The sequence below is a fragment of the Dinoponera quadriceps genome, unplaced genomic scaffold (genome assembly GCF_001313825.1).
Source record: "Dinoponera quadriceps isolate SergipeBrazil2010 unplaced genomic scaffold, ASM131382v1 scaffold397, whole genome shotgun sequence".
Taxonomy (NCBI): domain Eukaryota; kingdom Metazoa; phylum Arthropoda; class Insecta; order Hymenoptera; family Formicidae; genus Dinoponera; species Dinoponera quadriceps.
Genome location: NW_014554705.1, coordinates 430,175 through 450,661, shown reverse-complemented (window position 1 = coordinate 450,661; position 20,487 = coordinate 430,175). Strand labels below are relative to the sequence as shown.

Here is a 20,487-nt window from a genome sequence, read left to right as displayed (position 1 = left end):
GGAGGTCGAGGAAGGTAAGTCTTAAGATTTGCCTCTTACGACTCAAGTGCCAACACTCGTGTCAAGCTTCATGTCGAAGAGAATACATAAAGATACCCCAAGTATCAGGCACACGCTTGTTCAAGATAAGCCTCTACGCGGATGAAAATACTACAATCTTAAGTAAAAGATCGTTTTAACAGCAAAAATTCTTTCCTCATGTCCTATATATCCTGTCTTATACGTTCCAAATATATTTAAGTCGCATGTATAGAGATTTTTCAATTAAAATTAAAAAACTAGGTGATAAAATTACACGCGCATATTTTTACGCACGTGCACAATTTATTACGCACGGATAAATTTTTCAAATAACGTCGAAAGAATCTTTCTCTCTCTTTCCTTCCTTTTGTATTATTTCAAGGTGTCTACATGTGCGAGCAAACGAAAGAGAGAGAGAGAGAGAGGCGAGGAATATAGCGGATAGAAAAAATTCCGCAGGAAGGGGTTCGCTTTAAAATAATAAACTGATCGACGACGCGGGAAGACTAGACCGGAGTGAATAAGCATGGCGATTCATGCTAGGCAACGTCTAGATGAAAAAAGAATTTTCTATGTTCGATCGCGCGGATAGAAAAGATCGGATAACAGGACGTAAGTAACGATCATTATCGGTGCTCGATTTGCAATTTCAAGTCCGACAACTGAAATCTATCGCACGACCCATTAACACACAGTATCTCATTTTCTTCGTGCTAGGTACTCCATTGAAGGCGCGTTTAATGCGCATGCGCGAGAAACCCGGCCCGTCTAGCATCACTACATCTGGGAACATTGTAGCCATATGGACGTCACCAACAGGTTTGGACAGCGGCTGTGGGTAGCCAGGTCGGTTTTCATCCGCGGATACTGCCAAGTAAATTTTTTACCCTTCGGCTGAAATAAGAAATGGAGAGCATACTGTTGAAGTTGTGCGTGCCCGATAACACCACGATACAACAGGTTCGTAGATTTTCGTTCGCGACACGCTCGTCGACTCGATCTTTTTAACACTGAAAAACACGTGTTTCGTTTCGATTCACTCGAGTTTGTCCAATTTAAATTCTGTTCAATCACCCGATAGCCGTTCAATCCTTTCGGTCAAACGCGCAGAGTTTCGCTCGACCGAAGTTGCTGTACCATTTGCGCAGCGATCACTTTTAAGCATTGGTTATATATCCGTTGGGCTAGTTGTTAATTACTGCAGCTAACCATCAAAGTGTCTCTTGCAACAGCAATTAAGAATGATATCGTCTGTTCGATCGCCTCTGATCCTGGTATGACTCAGTTTCTTCATGTATTTTGTCACACAGGCTACCGCAGAGCTTAGAAAAGCTCTCAAGAATCCAGACAATATATCAGCTTTGTGCCAACTCATAGTAACTTCGACAAATCCACAGGTTTGTGATTTCTTAAGTCAATTCATGTATCATTTTCACTTTTGGTAAATATATGATTGAGAGTGAATGTTTATAGGTAAGGCAGTATGCAGCCGTCCTCCTTAGGAAACGTTATAGTAAATCAAAGCATTGGACAAGTTTATCTGAAAATATACGTACTGAATTTAAGGCGCTTATTTTACAAGTGAGTGATTTTTATATTACTAAATTTTACCTTGTATTTGAATTTGTGCTGCATAATACATGTGTGCATATTTGTCATGCTTTTCAGGCCTTAGTGAATGAACCACAGAAAAATGTTAAAAATGCTATAGCTCAGTTAATCGGTATCATCGTTAAGCATGAATTACCCATAAACAATTGGCCAGAGGTTTTACAATTCATACAACAACTAGTTACCAGTGAAGACCTGACAAATAAGGAAGTAAGCAAAAGAATGGTCGATCTTTCCAAGGATTATGTGAAATTTGACATAAAAACGACACTTTTTTTTTTTTATTTATCTGATTATTTTATGATGTTAAACATTTCATTCTAGCTAGGCATTTTTACTTTATCCGTTATGACAGAAGTTACACCAGACACTTATGTTATGCATGCGAAATCTCTGGCAGTACTTCTCGCTCGAACATTGAGCGGTCTTCAGGAAAATTTGGGAAATCCAGTTTCTTACTTTATTTTAAAGACGATGAAGAATCTTATTCCTCTAGTTGAGCACGATCAAGTGGTTCGTATTATTAATCTCTCTAAGATTTCAAATGAAGCTTTGATACTGCGAAATATTGTTATTGAGAAACGTGTCATTCCAGATGGTGAATACTTACAGTCAAATGATGCCGCTGATAGTACTCACCATACAGGCTTTCACCACGTGTGACGAAGAACGAGCCACCGAATGTTTCGAGTTGCTGGATGAATTGTGCGAGAATCTGAATGCTGTGATAGCGCCTCATGTCAAACCTCTCGTCAGCATGTGCCTTGCGATTGCCACTAACAAATCTTTAGACGATTCCCTTAGAGTTAAAGCAGTTGGTTTTATTGGCTGGTTAGCAAGAACGAAGAAAAAAGCTCTTGTAAAGCATAAACTAGTGGAGCCTATCGTCGGTAGGTTACTTCAGCGATTCCATATCTGCAATTACAGAAGAATCGAATATAATACGATTGAACGATTCAATTGCTGTTCGATTTCCAGACATGTTATTTGTACTCATGACTATACGGCCAGATAATGACGGTGACGACGATTATATCAGCGGAGAGAACGACAATGATACACCAATAACAGCAGCTACTCAAACTTTAGACTTGCTTGCGTTGCATCTGCCGCCGGAAAAATTGATTCCACACATGGTAAGAGAGCTCAGATGTAATTTAAGAAACGAGTTAGTTGTTTTCGACGGAAACGAAATAAGACGATGTGTCACAGTTACGATACATCGAACCCGGACTGCAAGGCTCGGACATATACGCCAAGAAAGCTGCGTACGTCTCCATGGCTGTATTGGCGGAAGGTTGTTGCGAATACATTCGTTCCAAGTATCTCGAGTCCTTCCTGCGGTGCATCTGTCAAGGAATCACGCATCCCTCGCCTGTAGTGCGCAATGCTGCTCTGTTCGCTCTGGGACAGTTCTCCGAGCATTTGCAACCGGAAATCTCGCAGTATTCTTCCGAATTGCTGCCCGTGCTATTCGAGTATCTCGGCCAAGTATGTGCCCACATTAAGCAGGAAAAGAAGGAGCCGCCTTCGGTCAGCCGTATGTTCTACGCCCTCGAGATGTTTTGTGAAAATCTAAACGATAGCCTGCTCCCATACTTGCCCACATTGATGGAAAGGTTGTTCGAGATCCTGAGCGCGGACACGCCGGTGCACGTGAGAGAACTCGCTCTGAGTGCCATCAGTTCCGCTGCCTGTGCCAGCAAAGAGCACATGTTACCATACTTTGAGAAAATCGTCACCATTCTCAACAGTTATCTCACCGAGAACGTAACGGACATGTGTCTTCAGATTCAAGCTGTCGGTTGGTAGAAATGACGATTACATTCGACACGATCGTCGTAATTACCTTTGTCTCGGGTATTTTTCCAGATACTCTCGCAGCAATCGCTAAGACAATAGGCGAACAGCACTTTGCACCGTTGACAGGTAGATCCCTGAATTTTGGTATGAAACTGCTAAAAGAGACGGAAGATCCAGACTTGCGAAAGTCCATTTATGGACTGTTCGCCTCCATCAGCACGGTAATGAAGAAGGAGATGGCCATGGCTTTGCCCGAGATCGTCGAGTACATGATAATGAGTATTCGGAGTTCGGACGGGTTTGTGGTGTGTATCAAGATTGCGTGAATCGCAAGAAATTGGGAGAGGAACACGTTGAAAATGACGTAATATCTGATTACAGACATACGTTAAGGACGACGAGGCTACAGCTTTCCCTGTCTACGAAGATCTCAGCGAGGAGGAGAACGAAGAGGAAGACATTGAGAACACCGACAACGAAGAGGATTATGACGAGGACGTTGCGGGTTATAGCGTCGAAAATGCCTACATCGAGGAGAAAGAGGAGGCTGTATTAGCTCTGAAAGAAATTGCTCAATACACAGAGTGAGTCGTCGACTTTGATATGCAGGGATTAATTGTATCTAACGAGCATGTTGTATTACAGAGAGGCCTTCATGCCGTATCTCGCAAAATCCTTTGAGGAAACTTTCAAGTTGACTGCTTATCCTCTGGAAGATATACGTAAAGCGAGCGTGGAGGCTCTGGTACAATTTTGCATCAACTTTTCGAAAATCGAAACCAACGAAGGCAGAGAGGCATTGTTGAAGGCTCTCTCTATGTTGGTCTCGCGGTTGGCAGAGTTGGTGAGATTAGACGAAGAGGCTACGGTCGCGATTAGCGCTTTGGACGCGTTCACGGAACTTTTGAAGACCGTCAAATCGGATGTTCTCGCAGAAGCAGGTCACAAAGACGCTATAATAAATTGCGTGTTGGCCGTGATGACAGGTATTGGTAGTTTGCTCGTACATGACAATGCCTGCGTCCCGATATTCATTGTCGGCACTGAAAATCTATAGTTCATGTTACGCACACTATAGATTTCTGGTACCGGCAGTGAATATTACTTTGTAATTGGCGCGCATTTCGAATTGTGATTTTCACCGCAGGTGACACGGAGTGTCAAGATCAGGAAGAAGGCGAGGGTATCGATACCGAGGCTGAACAGGACGAACTATTGATGGAGTACGCGGGAGAAGTATTGGTCTACTATGGAAACGTGGTTGCACCGGAAGACTTTACGATTTTCTTTCAGCGCGTGTTGCCGTTACTTCTGGTAAGACTGGTATGTATTTTTTTTTTTATATCATTCATATACAAATATTTTCTCTTGAAATTCACGATACTTAAACCGAGTTAAATGCACTCAGGAAAAGGGCAAATCCGAGGGACAAAAGTCTTTCGTGACTGGCACAATCTCAGATTGCTTTGCCGGGCTCAAGCACATGGTGTCAATGTTTGTCCCGCAACTGTTCCCAATTTTTCTGCGTCTGACCCACGACCCCAGTTCTGAGGTTCGCAACAATGTGATCTACGGAATCGGGGAGATGGCTTTGCACGGAAAAGAAGCCGTTTATTCGTAAGTGAACGGAGAATAACGATCGAACGGTAGAATTATACGATTAGAATTCTTCATTCTTCTTTACGATTGTAACACAGGTATTACCCCGCCATACTGGAAGCTCTGTCGACCGCCATTGCGAAGGAGTCGCATGCGGGTACTCGCGATAACGTCGTCGGTGCGATCGCACGGCTTATTATCGTAAATTATTCGAATCTGCCGCTCGAACAAATATTTCCAATTTTCGTGGAACAGTTACCGCTGAAGGAAGACTTTGTAGAGAATAGAGCCGTGTTTAGGAGCATTCTCACGCTATACCAAGCCGGACACGTTGTCCTGCAGCCACATATTCGTACGCTGCTGAAAGTCGCGATCAGCGTGTTACACAAAGAAAAAGCCGGGAGCAGCGGTGAGTTTGTAAGCAAGAGCGACAATTGACTCGTTATTGTTACACGGTTGTCGCTGCTTCAGTTTATTTTAGCATTTGCAATACGATCAACGTGTCGATCCTGCCAGTGAACTAATGAACATACGTTATCCCTTTGCAGAAACGACGAGTCTCATCATCGAATTTATCAAGTCTGCTCAGCGAGACTTTCCGAATGATTGGAATGCGCTTTCCAGCGAGTTGCCTGCGGAAGTTATTACGAACATACAACGCATATTTTCTTAGGATATTCGAACGATTGAGTAGTATGCGCTATCCTTGTCCTCATTTAAGTATCGATCTGCAATAGTTTCGCAATCTTTACACGAGGTACATTTCCTCTCTTCTTCTTTCTTCGTTGTTTTGTTTTTTTCTTCGAATTCTATTACGACGAGAAAATCTAAGACGAGAGCGAGCTACAACTGTATTTTTGAATTCACTCTCTCACACCTATTTTATAGATCAACCGTTCGTTCTCTTTATTTTTTACTTTTATTTCTTCCATAGATTATGTAAGTTTGCAGTATCTGTACGTATGATTTGAATTTATGCAGAATTCTAGTCTATGACAATTCTGTCTTAAAAGCTGACCAGAAAACTGGAATTATCATTAGATGGCGATTGTATTACTTTTGCGAGAAAGATTACGTCAGAATACTACATCTTCCTATTTCTCGGATCATAAATCTTGCATATATGATATGTGATAGAGGAATTCGATATATTACGCTTATTACGTTATCCGACTCGAAATTGTATCTGAATTATTGAGCTTCTAACTTCCTATTATGGGTCCCACGAATCTCGCGTGAATTGAGCTCTTTAAACATTCGATCCTAGAATCACCCGAACCTGTCTGCATTGTTGAACGCTTCACACACACGCACATTTTCCGAGAATTGTATAAATATAAAAATAGATCATATGTGTGTGTGTGTGTGTGTGTGTGTGTAGGAAAGTAGTGCGAATCTACGAGAATTCACGGGATTGACCGCATTTGATTGATTATAATGTATCAGTTTTCTGGAAGAAATTGCGGAAACAGGCACTCCCGGGCAAATGCCAGGTAACAATGTCATTGCTAACAAGCGGACGCGTCTTCTCTCTGTAAGCAGTCGGCATAGCAGCATACTGCGTATACACGTTGAAAATAAATGTATCATGTGAACAAATAAAAGTGTCGTATCACTCATGCTTTTTATAAAAACTGTAAACTTTCTTAGCGCACTTGCGGTATTCTCAAAACAGAGGCTACTTGTGAAAATGTTGAGCTCGTTAGCGGAAAATGTGATTCGTCATTATTTCCGTACCACGAGATTTAAGTAGCTTGGACGCGTCGCGCATAATACTTTTGTCGGCCGGTGGGAGTACAAAACGTTGGCATTAAATCCGAAGGCACCGATTGGCAATGATTCTTTTTCCGTGTCACAAATTCACTAATTATTCGTCGAATCTTTTATTTTGAATTTGACCATTCACGTTAAAGAATATCGTAGGAAATCCGAGTACGACGGCCAATAGTCTCGCGACGTTTTCCGCGTGTGCGCTCGGTGCAGGACGCAAAGGTGACGCGTAAAGTTCCCAATGGGACCTCTAGGAATTCCGTACGACTCACAACTGATATGAAACATTGCGCGATGCTATCGGCGCTTTATCAAAAAACAGAGCAGATAACTGTGTACTGCCAGTCGACTTTTCAAAGGCCCACCGTCGAACACTGGCCCCCACAGCCTCCGCGTGCTCGCTCGAGCTGAACGAGACACGGTGCGCGCCTTTTCCCGACTTGTCGCGAAAATCGTTCGAGATCCGCGGTGTACCGTCAAACAGAAGCGTGGCTTGGTGTCGTGAATTTCCGCTCTTTCCTCGGTGATCGATCTCTGTCTTAGCTGCTTCTCCGTGCGTGCATCCTTTCACGCTCGATAAGATTTCGCAATATCGATAACGACGACACGGCGGCAAACATTTAATTAAATAAACTTTGGCCGAATCACCCGCAGGCAAATACACGACCAAATGTGCATATTATCGAGAAATCAAGCCGCAGGCTGCTTCGAAAAAGGTGTGTACACATGCGCGCGTGTGTGTATATATAAAAGTATTTCTCTCATGATCATCTCTTATTATTGTTAATCTAATTGATTCGTTAAGATTCCGGCAAAGTCGTCGATTTACCTCACAATACAAGTTCTCTCTCTCTCTCTCTCTCTGTGTAATCTTCGAGGCACTTCCTCAGTCAGTCGCTCCCAAAAATTCGATTTTATCGTGTGTTGTTATTATTGTTATCGCGAAACAAAACGTCGCGTGCGTGCATGCGATGTCGAACGTGCAACGCCCTCCATTCATCAATTAACGCCATTAGACAATGGAGATCGATCGGTCGAGCAGCAGGCTCATTGTCGAAAACCGCGCAGACTCGGTCGGACGGATTGTGCTCGGCAAAGTCGACCTTCCGACGGCACGGCGGAAGTCGTAAAAAGTGTCATTGAATCGAGGCTCTGGGTATCAGGAGACGCGTGCGTGCGCGCGGCCTTGAGGCCTCCACCATGACTCGAATCGAAAAAGAGCCGTAGGTGTACGACCCATGTCGTTCGTCACACCTGCCTGCCTCAGATATCGGCAGTGGAAAGTCTCGTCGGACGAAAGTAGTTTGTTGCGAGTCGAACGCACGAGTTCGAATAGCGCGCGCGCTCTCTCTCTCTCACGACACTCGCAACTGTTCCACCGGAATCGCGGCTTGCTTATCGGCTGATCTCTCGGACGAGATGACGGAAGTGCCGATTAGGCGATCGCCAGGTCGTAATCGGAAATCGACTCATCGGCGAGCACTATGATACCGGGGGTTCGGTTGGTCGTCGCCGCCGCTTGGGATAACTTTTTAGCGACCGAATGATCGTCCGCTGGAAGGATTGGAAAGTGTAAGAACTGCCGTTATATATAATTTGGACAATCGGAATTCTATACTTAGGAGAGCCTTAGGATCGAGTGCATTTTGCAAGAGAGATACTTTGATGAATTTTTATCGATCGTTCTCGGGTTTTAAGTCACTTCCCCTGCTCGCTAGATCCGTGCCCGCCGATCACGTCGACCGTGAGAGAAAGTATTTTTCGAGCGATTTTGTAAAATAGCTTCGCTTTGATTTGCACGCGTAATCTGCAAGTGGCTCTCCGACACACGCTTGTCGAGCGTTTTATCGAGCATTGCGGCTATCCCGTTCGCGCTGTTCTTCCGCCTGATTTCCGAGCTGATGTTTTCCCGGTGATTAAGCTCGATTATGTGCGCGACGCTAATGAATACACTGTTTACTCAATGATTAATTCGGCGATTCTCTCGCGAATCGATCGCGGACGAGACGCCCGCACAGTGCGACATGTGTAGCTCGGGATTCTTCGTGATTGAATCACCATTCGCGATAATCGATCGACAATTAATATTCCGGCGTCTCGTCGTTGACGAAACCGCGTTAAACGCAGCCTTTTACGAACGGACATTACTGTCTGTATCATTTAAGGCCGCTCGATTCGTCCGCAGGTGCAATCCGGAAGAGAGTGTCTCGCCGTCGGCATACGAAGCGCGAGCGGGCGATTAAGAAAACTCACGATCGTAACTTAAACACGTTCCGTTATCTACCGCCGACGGCTTACCGTCATCGGTCATCGACGAATCAAACCCGGACGTGCAGTTCTCCGCTATCGTAATCGTTTAGCGGTTGATCCGAGTGATTACGGCTCGCCAAGGTATACACGTCACGGTCGTTGTTGCAAACGCGTTGTCCCGGCAGTGAAAGATGCACCGAGCGTGAATGCGCCCGGAGAAAGTGGCCGACGCGTTCACGCTGACCGGTGAAAAATATTCCGACCGCGACGATGGCATAACTAGAGACAAAAATATTTCCTCGCCTCGCTGGATTTCTCTTCTCCGCCTCTCGTCTTACGTACAGCTCCTTATCGTTGTTATTATCAAAGGTGCACGCAACAAGATACTTGATAAAAAGTAAAATTTGTCAAGAGAGTTTTCACCTCGATATCCTTGATGTACGGACTCGATGGGGAGATTCGTCTTTTTTTTTTTTCTTTTCAATTAACAAAATACCATAGAATTATTACCAACGTAGCGAAGCGTTTTAGAAAACATTCTCCTCGACGGAGGTGATTGTAGATATTACGCACGCTTCATTGAACGTCCCGCGATGTTGCGGGATAAAATACCTCGTAACTGCACGAGCAGTGTGTTATCTGTAGACGAAAATAGCTACCTAATTTCTCGATAAATTTGGCCTATCTTCCGAAGCTTTCACAAAGGCGGAGGGAAAGATCACAGACGAGAAATGCTAAAAATAGCCGCGAGGCGCTCCCCGCCAATCTCTCAACTTAATTAAGGCAGAATTAACGGCACATTGACGAAAAGGAAACTATCGTTTCCTGAGTTTTTTTTTCGGCCGTGCTTCTTTTTATTCTCCGAGCTATGTCCCGAATTACACTCGCGATCGATAACGATGCCGTGACACCGACCGCGAGTTAATTGAAGATCCTATTTTCAGGTGGGACGAGTTTAATTTCTGGACACAGGGAGGATCGATTCCTTGACGAGACAGCTTTGGAAATACCGTGTCCAGACGCAAAAGGAGCTCAGAGGATATTTACGGTGCCACTTGATGTCGGGTTTATTTCGTGCGGTACAACCTGACGAGAATACAGAGGAGCCCTCGAGTCTTTAATACAGTAGACGCGCAAACTGATTTATTTATTATCGATAGTAGCGAGGAATTCTTTGGCGGAGAGACGTTTCTCGAAAATACACTCCGATTCGTCCATGAGAATCGTGATTTTTACCTGACGAACATACACCGTCTCCTCTGATCTGCCTCCGTCGTTCGCGATTAACGCCATGACGTGCATCGGCTAAAGCTCGTCGGAGAAAAAGAACAGCAGAGTGTGCATTAAACTCCGTTGGAGCAAAAACGAGAGAGAAAAGAGAAAAGGAAGAAAGAAGGAGAAGAGAAAGAGAGTGAGAGAGAGAGAGAGAGAGAGAGGAAGAGAGAGCGGGAAAGAGAGAGGGAGACGAAGCAGAGAAGTGTCAGGGGGAGCGTTTCGAGTGGCCTATTTGCCTTATCACGATAAAGCCTACGTCGGCGTTGCGCTTGGCTCGACTTGGCGCGACCACGGGAAACCGTCGTGGCCGGAGCCAGTGGCATCAGGGCGATTCGCTTCTTCCGATCGCCGTGCGACGGTCTCTTCGCAGGTCTGTCGTCAGGATGAGTCCGATGGCCACGAGATCGCCGTCTTTGTCGTCGTCATCGTCATTATCGTCCGGTACTTGTAATCGAGGATGATCTGATCCATCTGCAGTACCGAAACACCCCCCTAGCGACAAAGATGGACGTGGAGCTGGTGACTCGAGCCTCGTTGACTTCCTTGCAAAAGGTGGACGACGGCCGTATCGTTTCTCCCAATAGTCTCGACGAGTGGACGTGGTCTAGCCTGAGGGTGAGTTGTTCCCTTTCATTCTCCCTTTAACGATTTGTTTTTTTTTTTACGCGCAGCTGTTGACTGTGAAAAACGTTCAACTTGCGTTTAATCAGAATTATAATTACAGAAGTAATGGTAAAATTATACAAAGAAAAGACATTGCGCGCGCGGTATGTACATTGGCGGAATATCTTTTAATGTCCGACCGGATTTATTTCTGCGACGACGCGAAAACACGTGAGAAGATTAAAAACTTTGGCGTCGATCGATATCGCACTTAATCTTCCGCATCGGCGTGAATAAAACTAATATCGTCATGCTGGACGAGAAAAATGTCCGAGTCACCTGGGCGTAAACTTTATATTTTATGTCTCTTTTTCCAGCTACTTGTGCGTTATCTGTATAATGGTCGTTTGTGAAAAAAAAAAAGCATCGACAAGAAGCACGTCTCAGGCGACAGATTTCTTTCCGCGACACGTCCAAGTACCTCTCGACGATCCCGCAAAACTCGAGACGGCTGCGAGGAAAACAAGATTATAGGAGAATTTTTAGCGCAAAGTCATTATTATCAGGAGGGAACGGCTCGTATAAGGTGCCAAGTAGAGAGAGAGAGAGAGAGAGAGAGAGGGAAGATGAGAATTCTTCGAAAATGCGACGAGCTTATCGAGCAACGATCGATTTATCTCGAGCGATGTCGTGACGGTTCTCTCATCCAAGTGGGCACTTTCGGCCTGCAAAAACCGGAAGAAGTCGTCCTCTATCGCGCTTCTTTTCTCGTCGATTGATTCGCACGGGAAAAAATCGCACTCCCACCGCTACGGCCGACGGCGTGTGAGCGATTTGAAATTTATTTACCACGCTATCGGCGCGTATCAGCGACGGTTCGATAAGTTAGATTATTAGAAAAAGCAATCGACTGCACGTCCTTCGCACTAATCCACCGTCGGTGGACTGAAATGCAGGTCGCTCGTAACGTTCGCGTTGGAAAATTCACGCGAGGAGGAATTCTTCCCTGCGGTCCGACATTTCGGGAAAACTAAAATGAACTATGAATTTATACTCGAATCCTTCATTCACAGATGAATGTCCATCTCGACGAGAGCACGATGCGTCTCCCGCGAGGACGACTGACCATGAAACGCTTATTCACCTCACCCTTATTGTCCTTACAGTCCGAATATCTTCGATTCGAAGGAGTTGGGTGAGAAAACGGCCTGCGAGGGCGAACAGAAATAACAGGAGGAGAGCTCGAGCCGTACGAGTTCGAGATTGAAGATCAATATTCAGCGAGCCGAGGGAGAGAGAGAGAGAGAGAGAGAGAGATTCGCCAAGCTGCGACAATGCGGGCAAAACGCAAGCGCGCGAGACGCACGTTTGCCCCGCTGCGAGCGGAGACACCTTCGAGCGCAGCTCGAGCTTGCAGCCGCCGCATTTTCGATGGAGGTGTGATTTTTCGGCGGGTGTGGCCGCGCGAGAGGTCGCGCTCGTATTTTGCATCGTCGGCCGAAAAGTCGCGCGTGAGTAAGAGAGAAAAGGACAGAGAGCTCTCTGTCACACCACCTTGCGATCCTGCGTCCAGATAATACGTCGTGCTGCGTTATCTATGTGTCGTCGGCCATCGGTCTAACGATACATTACATTAGAGAGCATTACACACCGACGACCGTGGCGATGAGATTTCGTTAAAACCAAGCGCAATAGTTAACGTGCGTTCGTTAAGTAAATTTAACGGCGGGGAGTCGAATGCAACAGCGGGAGGAAATAGCTTGAGTGAGGATCCTGCGAGAGGGAGAACGATGTTTAAGGACTGATGTGTATCGCATTTCTTTCGCATTTTTACCGTGTTAATCGAAGCGAAAGATGCGTGCCGATGCGAAGGCATAAAAGGGAATGGTGTTCTCCGGCGTTGCAACTGTCGCAATAAATGTGCTAGAAAGAATTACTCGCCGCGCATACATTGCACATGCAATTGATAGCGAATGCATGTGGTGCATGCGGGACGGTCGCGACTGCGCCCGAGGAGAGGACGACTTGTCGTTTTTACGAGCTTAGCCGCATAATTTGCGCGCACCACGCGCGCAATTATCAGATCGTCGGCGACCGTCGCGGGCGGACGAATGAGCCGCGAAGGAAGAAGGTGCACCGTCGTCGTTGGTTAAAGAGAAAAAGGAAGAAGTGTCGTGGCAGCTTTTCGATCAGCGTGCTGTGGTGCGTCCTGTGAGATTACGTGAAAGGAACGAAAGCGTGTCGAGTTGTTCTCTCGCTAATCGCCGTCCACTTTGAGTCCGCGTCCTCGCAGAGGAGGAAGAACATCGCGAGAGTATCCTGCGCGCTCGTATAGATCGTCGTGCGAAGAAATCGTCGTAGAAGAGCGCGTCCTCCGTTCGTTCGCCTTCTTCCTTCAATACAAGCTAAAAATACAGCTTCACGCTAAAAGCGATATCACCCGTTCCGTTATAAAAGGGGATTCTCTGTTCCGATATAGAAGATACATGCCGGTATAGACGAGGGATTTTATACGCAAAATATGCACGATCACGCGCACGATCTCAAGCCTCTCTCTCTCCGTATCTTTAGTGGAACAAAGGAGATATTCTCGCGCACACCTTTATCTTTAGTTGCTCACTGAGATAAATCAACAATTCCGCGCATCGAGCAAAGTCGCGATCTTGGACCTCTTTTTTAGAAGTAAAGTCCCACCAATCGTGAGTACTATTCGTGAACGAGTATCTGTCCGAGGATACACACAGTGTCTCGCCGCGATAAACACCGTATCGCGAACATCCGGAATAATCGCGGAATTATCTGCGGTAATTAGTCGACGTGACGACGAGTACGATTGTGGTCTCTCTTACGCGGGCTTTCACTTTCAGAAACAATTCAAGTACAAGAGCCTGGAGAAGCTGTACACGATTTATCAGAGGAGACTTCAGTATGGTTATCTCTCGCTGTTTGTTTTACTGCAACTGGTGCTCAGATTTACATATTGCCTGACTTTGATCGGGATGGTAAGCGTCTCGAATTCTTACAATATTACGGGGACACGATGAGCGAGGCTTTTGCTCTCTTCTCGGTCCAGATCCCCAACTTCAAGGAATGGCTGCCGGACGTCGTGGTCTACTGCATAGTAGGCGCTCTTCTCTGCCCGATGATCGCTCTGTCCTTCAGATCGAAGATAATCGCGAAGAACAAGTACCTACCGGTCATGCTGTCCTGCCTGATCATCGTGCTCCTGGTTGTCGGCGACTTGGCCATTCCTCTGTTTTACACCTCCGTCGACAACGAGATCCCGCCGATAAGGTACGAAGGGAGCAGAATAATTTCTTTGACGCTGAACCTCGTCAGGCGAACCTAACGAGCTTTCCGCCTGCGCAAACTTAGCGAACGCGCGATCTTCGCGTGAGCGACGGTTACGACAGAGGATTTCTCTCGCGAAACGCCGCAGCACTTCGCCTCGTCGTTCTAATTTCCATTTCTTATCATTTTCTTCCCCTTTCTTTTTCTTCCCCCCTGCTTTTCTTTCAGACCGGCGTACGCGACACACGCACTTCTCGCGTGCTACGTCTTCCTGCCGCTGACGGAGAATCTACACGCTTTCGTGCTCGGCATTACGGCCACCATGTGTTACCTGGCGACCCTGTCGTTAATCACCTACAGAAACACGACCGATTACGGTACCAAGGTAAACCCTCCACCAGCGATACAAACGTCTGACGTAAGCCACCGCGTGATTGACCAAGTAAACACGGCCTAAGAACGAGGAGCGGTAGTATACTCTATACATGACATACTTTTCTTCTTCTTTTCCCTCGATCCCGCCAGATCATCGCCGACACGATATACTTTGTGTGCGTGAACGGGCTCGGACTCTACTTCAGGTTCATGAACGAGGTCGTCATCAGGCGCTCTTTCTTGGACCGGCGAAAATGCGTCGAATCCACGCTCAGGCTGAACTATGAGAAGGACCAAGAAGTAAGTCCACAGATTACACACATGCTCGAAAAGCGACGTGAGAGCATGACGAAACAAGATCGAAAAATTGAGAGATTCCTTTCGGTGAAATCATAAAGAAAACAGAAAGAATAGGACGGAAGATAGTCGTGCTGGATAATCGGATCACGACGATCTCCGGATCGTTATCTTTCCGCCTCCGAATTTTTCTTTCTTCCTCGTATATTATCTCTTTTCTTGTCGTAAAATCGCTTTGTCAAGAAATTCCACACGTGCGACGTCATCGTTTGCAGGAACAATTGACGCGGAGTATACTGCCGCAGCACATAACGGCGAAAATCAAGAAAGACTTCAGGGACATCTTCAAGTTCATAGAGGAGCATAAGAAACCACCGCCGAAAGGCAGGCCACATAAGTAAGAAAAATAGAGAGAGAGAGAGAGATGCATTGCTCAAGATCCCCAGCACATTCCGTTTCGATCGTTTTCCTTTTCAGCGATCTTTGGGTGGAGACGCACGACAACGTGAGCATCTTGTACGCAGACGTGGTGAACTTTTCCGGACTGACGGTGACATTGCCGATACGGAAACTCGTGGAGACCCTGAACGACCTGTTCGGCAGCTTCGACGAAGCGTCGGAGAGACACAACGTGCTCAGAATCAAATTCTTAGGTGACTGTTACTACTGCGTGAGCGGCGTGCCCACGCCGAACTCTCAGCACGCGAAGAGCTGCGTCGATCTCGGTAAATCGTGTGTTTATTTTCCGCGTCACCCTGAGACCGCGTGAGTGAGAGATCCCATTTCTCTGACGGAATGTCGCGAAACACACACAGGCTTGGACATGATAAGGATCATCAACGAGGTGAGGGCGCGAGTCCGTCGCGAGAGCGGCGTGGACGTGAACATGAGGATCGGCGTGCACTCCGGCAACATAATATCCGGAATCTTGGGCACGAACAAGTGGCAGTACGACGTTTGGTCGCGCGACGTCCTGATAGCGAACAAGATGGAGCAGACCGGCAAGCCCGGGAAGGTTCACGTCACTCAGCAGACGCTGGACCTGGTGGACCGGAGCGAGTACGATTGCGTGCCGGTCGAGACGCTGAACGACGAGATTCTGAGGAAATACGGCATTCGCAGCTACCTCATCACGCCGTCCTTACCGGAGGTCCAGCAGGTGCGTGTCTCCCGGTGGCGTAGGAAAATTGCAAGCCACCTCTTTCATCCTCGCTCGTCCCAGGCATTCGTAATATACTCCTACGCCACTGGTCTTACACCGTCCTCTTCGCCGAGCGAACTCCCATTGAGTGTTTCGCGTCGTTGACAGGCGAACCTTGTTGCAGAACAGCGAGAACACTTTGACGGTAATTAGATCGGACTCGCCGCCACCGCAAGCTAACAAGCATTACGTGAAATTCTACACGCGCTCCAACACCAGCATCAGCACCAGCTCCAGAACGAGTAGACGACTGACGTCCACGTTGAACAATCAGGCGGACGTTTGCGCGAGCACGTACAGACGAAGGACGCATTTCATGGACTCCTGCCTGCGGGATTATCACCTGATGTTAAAAGCGGCGGACGCGGAGATGGAGAACGCCATCAATCAGATGCCTCTCAGCAAGTGGGAGTAAGTGTGTCCTCTTTGAATCCTCCCCATCCTCGATACCCGCTGACAGATCGTCCTTCCAGACAGTGGAGCAGATGGGAACACATCAATCCGCTCTTCCTGACGTTTCGGCAATGGAGCTGGGAGATTCCGTTCCTGCGCGAGCCGGACCCTCTCTTCAAATTCTATATAGGCTGCGCGGCCTTCGTTCTATTGTTCATGGGACTCATCTACTTCGTGCCCACGGTTATGCTCGCAGAGTACGTGCGCCAGAGATATCGAAAACGTCCGGTGACCGGTGAATCGCTGTCAATTTATTGACTAATGCTTCCTTTCAGTTGGGATCGACCTACGAGCATCGTTTACGGGCTGGCCATGTTGATCCTGATAGCTCTAATACCGCTCACGTGGATGCACTTCGTGTGGAACCGCTTCAAGGATCCGCACGACGAACACGAGGGACACGTTCCGCAGCCGCGGAACAAACTATTGTACTTTCTCTACCAGACAAGCGTAAAGGTAGACAGATTTTTGACAAATGTCGGATCATTATTATAGTCCAATTAACATCTCGATTCGATACAGGTCGTGTGGTGCGCCCTTCTAAGGACTATCTTGTACCTGGTGATCACGATAATGCTGGCGGTGTGCGCGATGTTCGACATGATCGTAAGATCCTTTCGATGTTCGGCACATTAATATTGTTAGAAAACTGAAATGCGTTTCTCGCGAGGTTCTCCGTCAAGTTCTCATTTGTAATGCGAATAAAGCGTTTTTCTCTTTCAGTTCGAATGTCAAAACTTGGAACAATCCAATAATAACGTAACCTCCAACATGACAGCCGGTACGCGGGAATGCATACCTACGCCTTGGGTAAGATTTAATTATTTATTGTGTATCGCAACGAGATTCCTGTTCGCACGAATTCCGCATCACCACAGTTCCGGTCTGCTTTCATCTCTCTTTCAGCAAATGACGGAAACCTGTTCGTTGGCGATTCTCACGAGTTTCCTCTTTTTGAGAGTCCACTACGTTTTGAAACTCATAATAGGTGTCGGCGTGGTGGCCTTTTACGCGTGGAACGTCTGGGTGTATCGGTCGAATGTATTTCAGGTATCGTACGAATTTCTCCGTCCGTCGACATCGAGAAATAAGATACATTTCGCATGTTCTAGTCGGGCGACACGTGGAATCCTCGGTTAGATTCTAAAGTAGCGCACGTATTGAGCGTGGTGTTCCTCACGTTTTCTCTGCATCTTATTGACCGTCAGGTGCGTCTTGTGAAATCACGCGTATTCTCGTTACTCGTTCGAACTGACGCTCACTAACGTTCGTCCAGCAGGCGGGCTATCTGAGCAGGCTGGACTACCAATGGAAACGTCAACTGACGAAAGAACAGGACGAAGCGTTCCACACGAGGAACGCCAACAAGCTTCTGCTGCGCAACATCTTGCCGGAACACGTTGGTACGCGTCTTCTCGCATTCGTCGGACTAATTACTCGGGAGATCACAATGCGCGATTCTCTTGCAGCGGAATTCTACTTGAATATGAACCGGACTGAGGAGAACGAGCCTTACCACGAGGCTCACAGCAACGTCGCCGTCATGTTCGCGTCTCTGACCGAGTTGTCGATCGACGAGAGCAACATACTGATCGATCTGAACGAGATCATCTGTGAATTCGACAAGCTGCTCTTCGAGCCGTACTTTGTGTGCTGCATAGAGAAGATAAAGATCGCCGGTGAGAATATCCACATACGTGTGTAGGTTTGCGCGAACGGAGAGATACGGAGCTGAGTGATAAAATACAGAGTTTCGTATCCGTTATCATTCCATTCATCCGTTATCACGTTCATTCAGGCACAACGTACATGGCGGCTTGTGGACTGGAAGCGAGCCGACGCGACTCGATGCGTAGCACCGAAAGCGACGGGTATCGCGACGATGACGTGGTCAAGGTGATGGCACAGTTTGCCGTACAAATGATGGCGGTGCTCGACAGAATAAACGCAAGATCCCTCACCTCGTCGAAACCGCACAAGTGAGTGATGCGCGAAGGCGACGTTGCGGGAAATTATCTCGCTTTGAATACTCGAGTCACCTTGTTTTTTCCCTCTGACATAGATTAAGAATCGGAATTTCTCACGGAGAGGTGACAGCCGGCGTCGTAGGAGCTCAAAAGCCATTGTACGATATTTGGGGCGATGCCGTAAACATGGCGTCCAGAATGGACACTACCGGGCTACCGGGGAAAATACAGGTTGGATTTCGATTGAATTTTCCAAAGCGAGTGCAGGCCCGAGCGTAATCCGTCCTTTCGATTGATTCAGGTGACTGCGGATACAGCCGCCGTTTTGGAACAGCAAGGTGTCAAGTGTCATCTACGCGGTGAGACGTGGGTCAAGCCGAAAGGATACGTCACGACGTATTTCGTCGGCGTCGACGAGACCCGAACATTGGAAAAGGCGGATTCCCTTGTGGAAGAAACCTCCTTGTGACAAAAGACCCGCGATTCGAACTAACTTTATTCAATCGGCCAGAATCGTGCGAAGCATGCAGGGTGTACGGACGGTCGTTCTCTCCGCATCTATCGTACATGCGATACTTGCTTCTGAACGGTTAAAGAAATATCAATGATAAAATAAAAGAAAATATATTGGAGGGGGGAGCGAGGTATATTACACAAATTGCATTGTACGTCATTGTGGTAATGACTAATTTTCTCGCGTGTCGCTCTGCACTTCTATAGTTAGGAAATTGGAAATTGTCTCAAAGCAATAAACTATGAGGTTTCTAACGACACATGTAACGTCGTCGTATAATATTTATATTCGTCCGCGGATTCATAAGTGTACATACATATATATATATATATATATATATATGTATATATGATACTTAATATCATATTAATATATCAATGTGTCTACAGAGTTTAAAATAGAGAGAAATATTGGATGCGGTGTTCGAGATTTTTCGCTTTTTTCAGCGTCGTTTGTCGATACGTAAGGAGCGACTCGCGTAACACCCTGCAATGTTTGAGCGAACGCGCGAGAGAAACCAAAGAAAGTGCGCGAGAGAGACCAAAGAATGAACGCGGTGAACGAGAGAGAGAGAGAGAGAGAGAGAGTGCGGAAGTAAGACGTAACATATGAAATACCTCAACTGTATTTAGATTCCACTCGGATTCGCGATGTGCATTACTGTCGTCGCCAAATTACTATTGCTGCTAATCAAAATGTAAGTGACCGCGTGCATCGATGCGCGTGATCGACAGCGACAATGAAATTCTCGTCTCATCATAGCGGGTGATTATATCGCTACAATGTTACATCCGCACTTAATGACCATTGTTGCAACACTTGATCCATATCCGCCGAGAGCAGGTCGATCGGTCGTGTAATTTATCATTTACCTTTTTTGTACGTAACGATCGGTTACACGTGAGAGAACGTCGCGCGGAATACACGCGGCGAATACGGAAACTTTTTTCCTCGCTTTACGATCGAAGCGACCGAGCGAATTTACGCGATAAACTTCGAAATCAATTCAAACGTAATTAATCGTCGTGAAACTTTACACATCCAATGCCGGGAGAGTCGCTTTCCTTGCGTATTTTTCTGAGTGTTGCGACTCATTAATTTGTGAGCGATCGCACACGGTCGCACATGTCGCGAAACAAAGCCGAGATTGTGCGGAAGAAACATGTGTATATACGTATATGTATATATATATGTACAACAACGTGTTTATTTTTATATTATAAAAGCGGTAACGGCGAAGAGAGGAAGCGATCGCTTGCTCTTGTTTATTTGTGTAAATATCTTTTGTATATATTTTTTAAATATATATTAGAAACAATTGACTAATGTGATTGTCCAACGATTTGAATAAAATATTTATTACCATAAGCTTCACTGCCATTCGTATATATGACCCTATTTACACTACCAATTATATTCATTGCGGTGCCTCGCATTTTGCCTTGATTTTCAACGAT

At 46.4% G+C, this 20,487-nt stretch overlaps 2 protein-coding genes across 3 annotated transcripts; both read left to right on the top strand.

Moving 5' to 3' along the window:
- The first annotated feature begins 830 nt into the window (after positions 1-830).
- Positions 831-6,653, top strand: LOC106740989 (importin-4-like). The gene is made up of 15 exons (XM_014612538.1): positions 831-981; positions 1,332-1,418; positions 1,495-1,602; positions 1,690-1,842; positions 1,957-2,145; positions 2,228-2,522; positions 2,611-2,768; positions 2,845-3,436; positions 3,505-3,740; positions 3,817-4,019; positions 4,081-4,421; positions 4,583-4,758; positions 4,844-5,052; positions 5,133-5,443; positions 5,583-6,653. Exons 1-15 carry the CDS (start codon positions 928-930, stop codon positions 5,705-5,707), a joined length of 3,237 nt encoding a protein of 1,078 aa, XP_014468024.1. The 5' UTR covers positions 831-927; the 3' UTR covers positions 5,708-6,653.
- A 4,180-nt stretch (positions 6,654-10,833) lies between these two features.
- On the top strand, positions 10,834-19,129 carry LOC106740910 (adenylate cyclase type 2-like). 2 transcript variants are annotated; one of them, XM_014612374.1, is made up of 20 exons: positions 10,834-10,944; positions 13,800-13,934; positions 14,006-14,226; positions 14,452-14,608; positions 14,749-14,898; positions 15,171-15,292; positions 15,373-15,620; positions 15,711-16,054; positions 16,221-16,507; positions 16,570-16,746; positions 16,825-17,005; positions 17,072-17,155; positions 17,273-17,359; positions 17,456-17,599; positions 17,662-17,757; positions 17,829-17,952; positions 18,019-18,228; positions 18,348-18,528; positions 18,612-18,747; positions 18,818-19,129. In XM_014612374.1, exons 1-20 carry the CDS (start codon positions 10,834-10,836, stop codon positions 18,983-18,985), a joined length of 3,363 nt encoding a protein of 1,120 aa, XP_014467860.1. In that variant the 3' UTR covers positions 18,986-19,129. The 2 variants fall into 2 exon arrangements, with proteins under 2 accessions (XP_014467860.1, XP_014467861.1); XM_014612375.1 differs by lacking the exon at positions 10,834-10,944 and adding an exon at positions 12,323-12,443 and having other exon boundaries at positions 18,818-18,985.
- The last annotated feature ends 1,358 nt before the right edge of the window (positions 19,130-20,487 follow it).

Excerpts from the sequence above, each read along its gene's own strand:
- LOC106740989 (XM_014612538.1), top strand. The coding sequence starts at position 928 with ATGGAGAGCATACTGTTGAAGTTGTGCGTGCCCGATAACACCACGATA. Across the intron at positions 1,843-1,956 it reads AAGACCTGACAAATAAGGAA|CTAGGCATTTTTACTTTATC; the intron begins GTAAGCAAAAGA and ends ATTTCATTCTAG. Across the intron at positions 3,741-3,816 it reads GGAGTTCGGACGGGTTTGTG|ACATACGTTAAGGACGACGA; the intron begins GTGTGTATCAAG and ends ATCTGATTACAG.
- LOC106740910 (XM_014612374.1), top strand. The coding sequence starts at position 10,834 with ATGGACGTGGAGCTGGTGACTCGAGCCTCGTTGACTTCCTTGCAAAAG. Across the intron at positions 17,360-17,455 it reads AATGCATACCTACGCCTTGG|CAAATGACGGAAACCTGTTC; the intron begins GTAAGATTTAAT and ends TCTCTCTTTCAG. Across the intron at positions 17,953-18,018 it reads CATCTTGCCGGAACACGTTG|CGGAATTCTACTTGAATATG; the intron begins GTACGCGTCTTC and ends ATTCTCTTGCAG.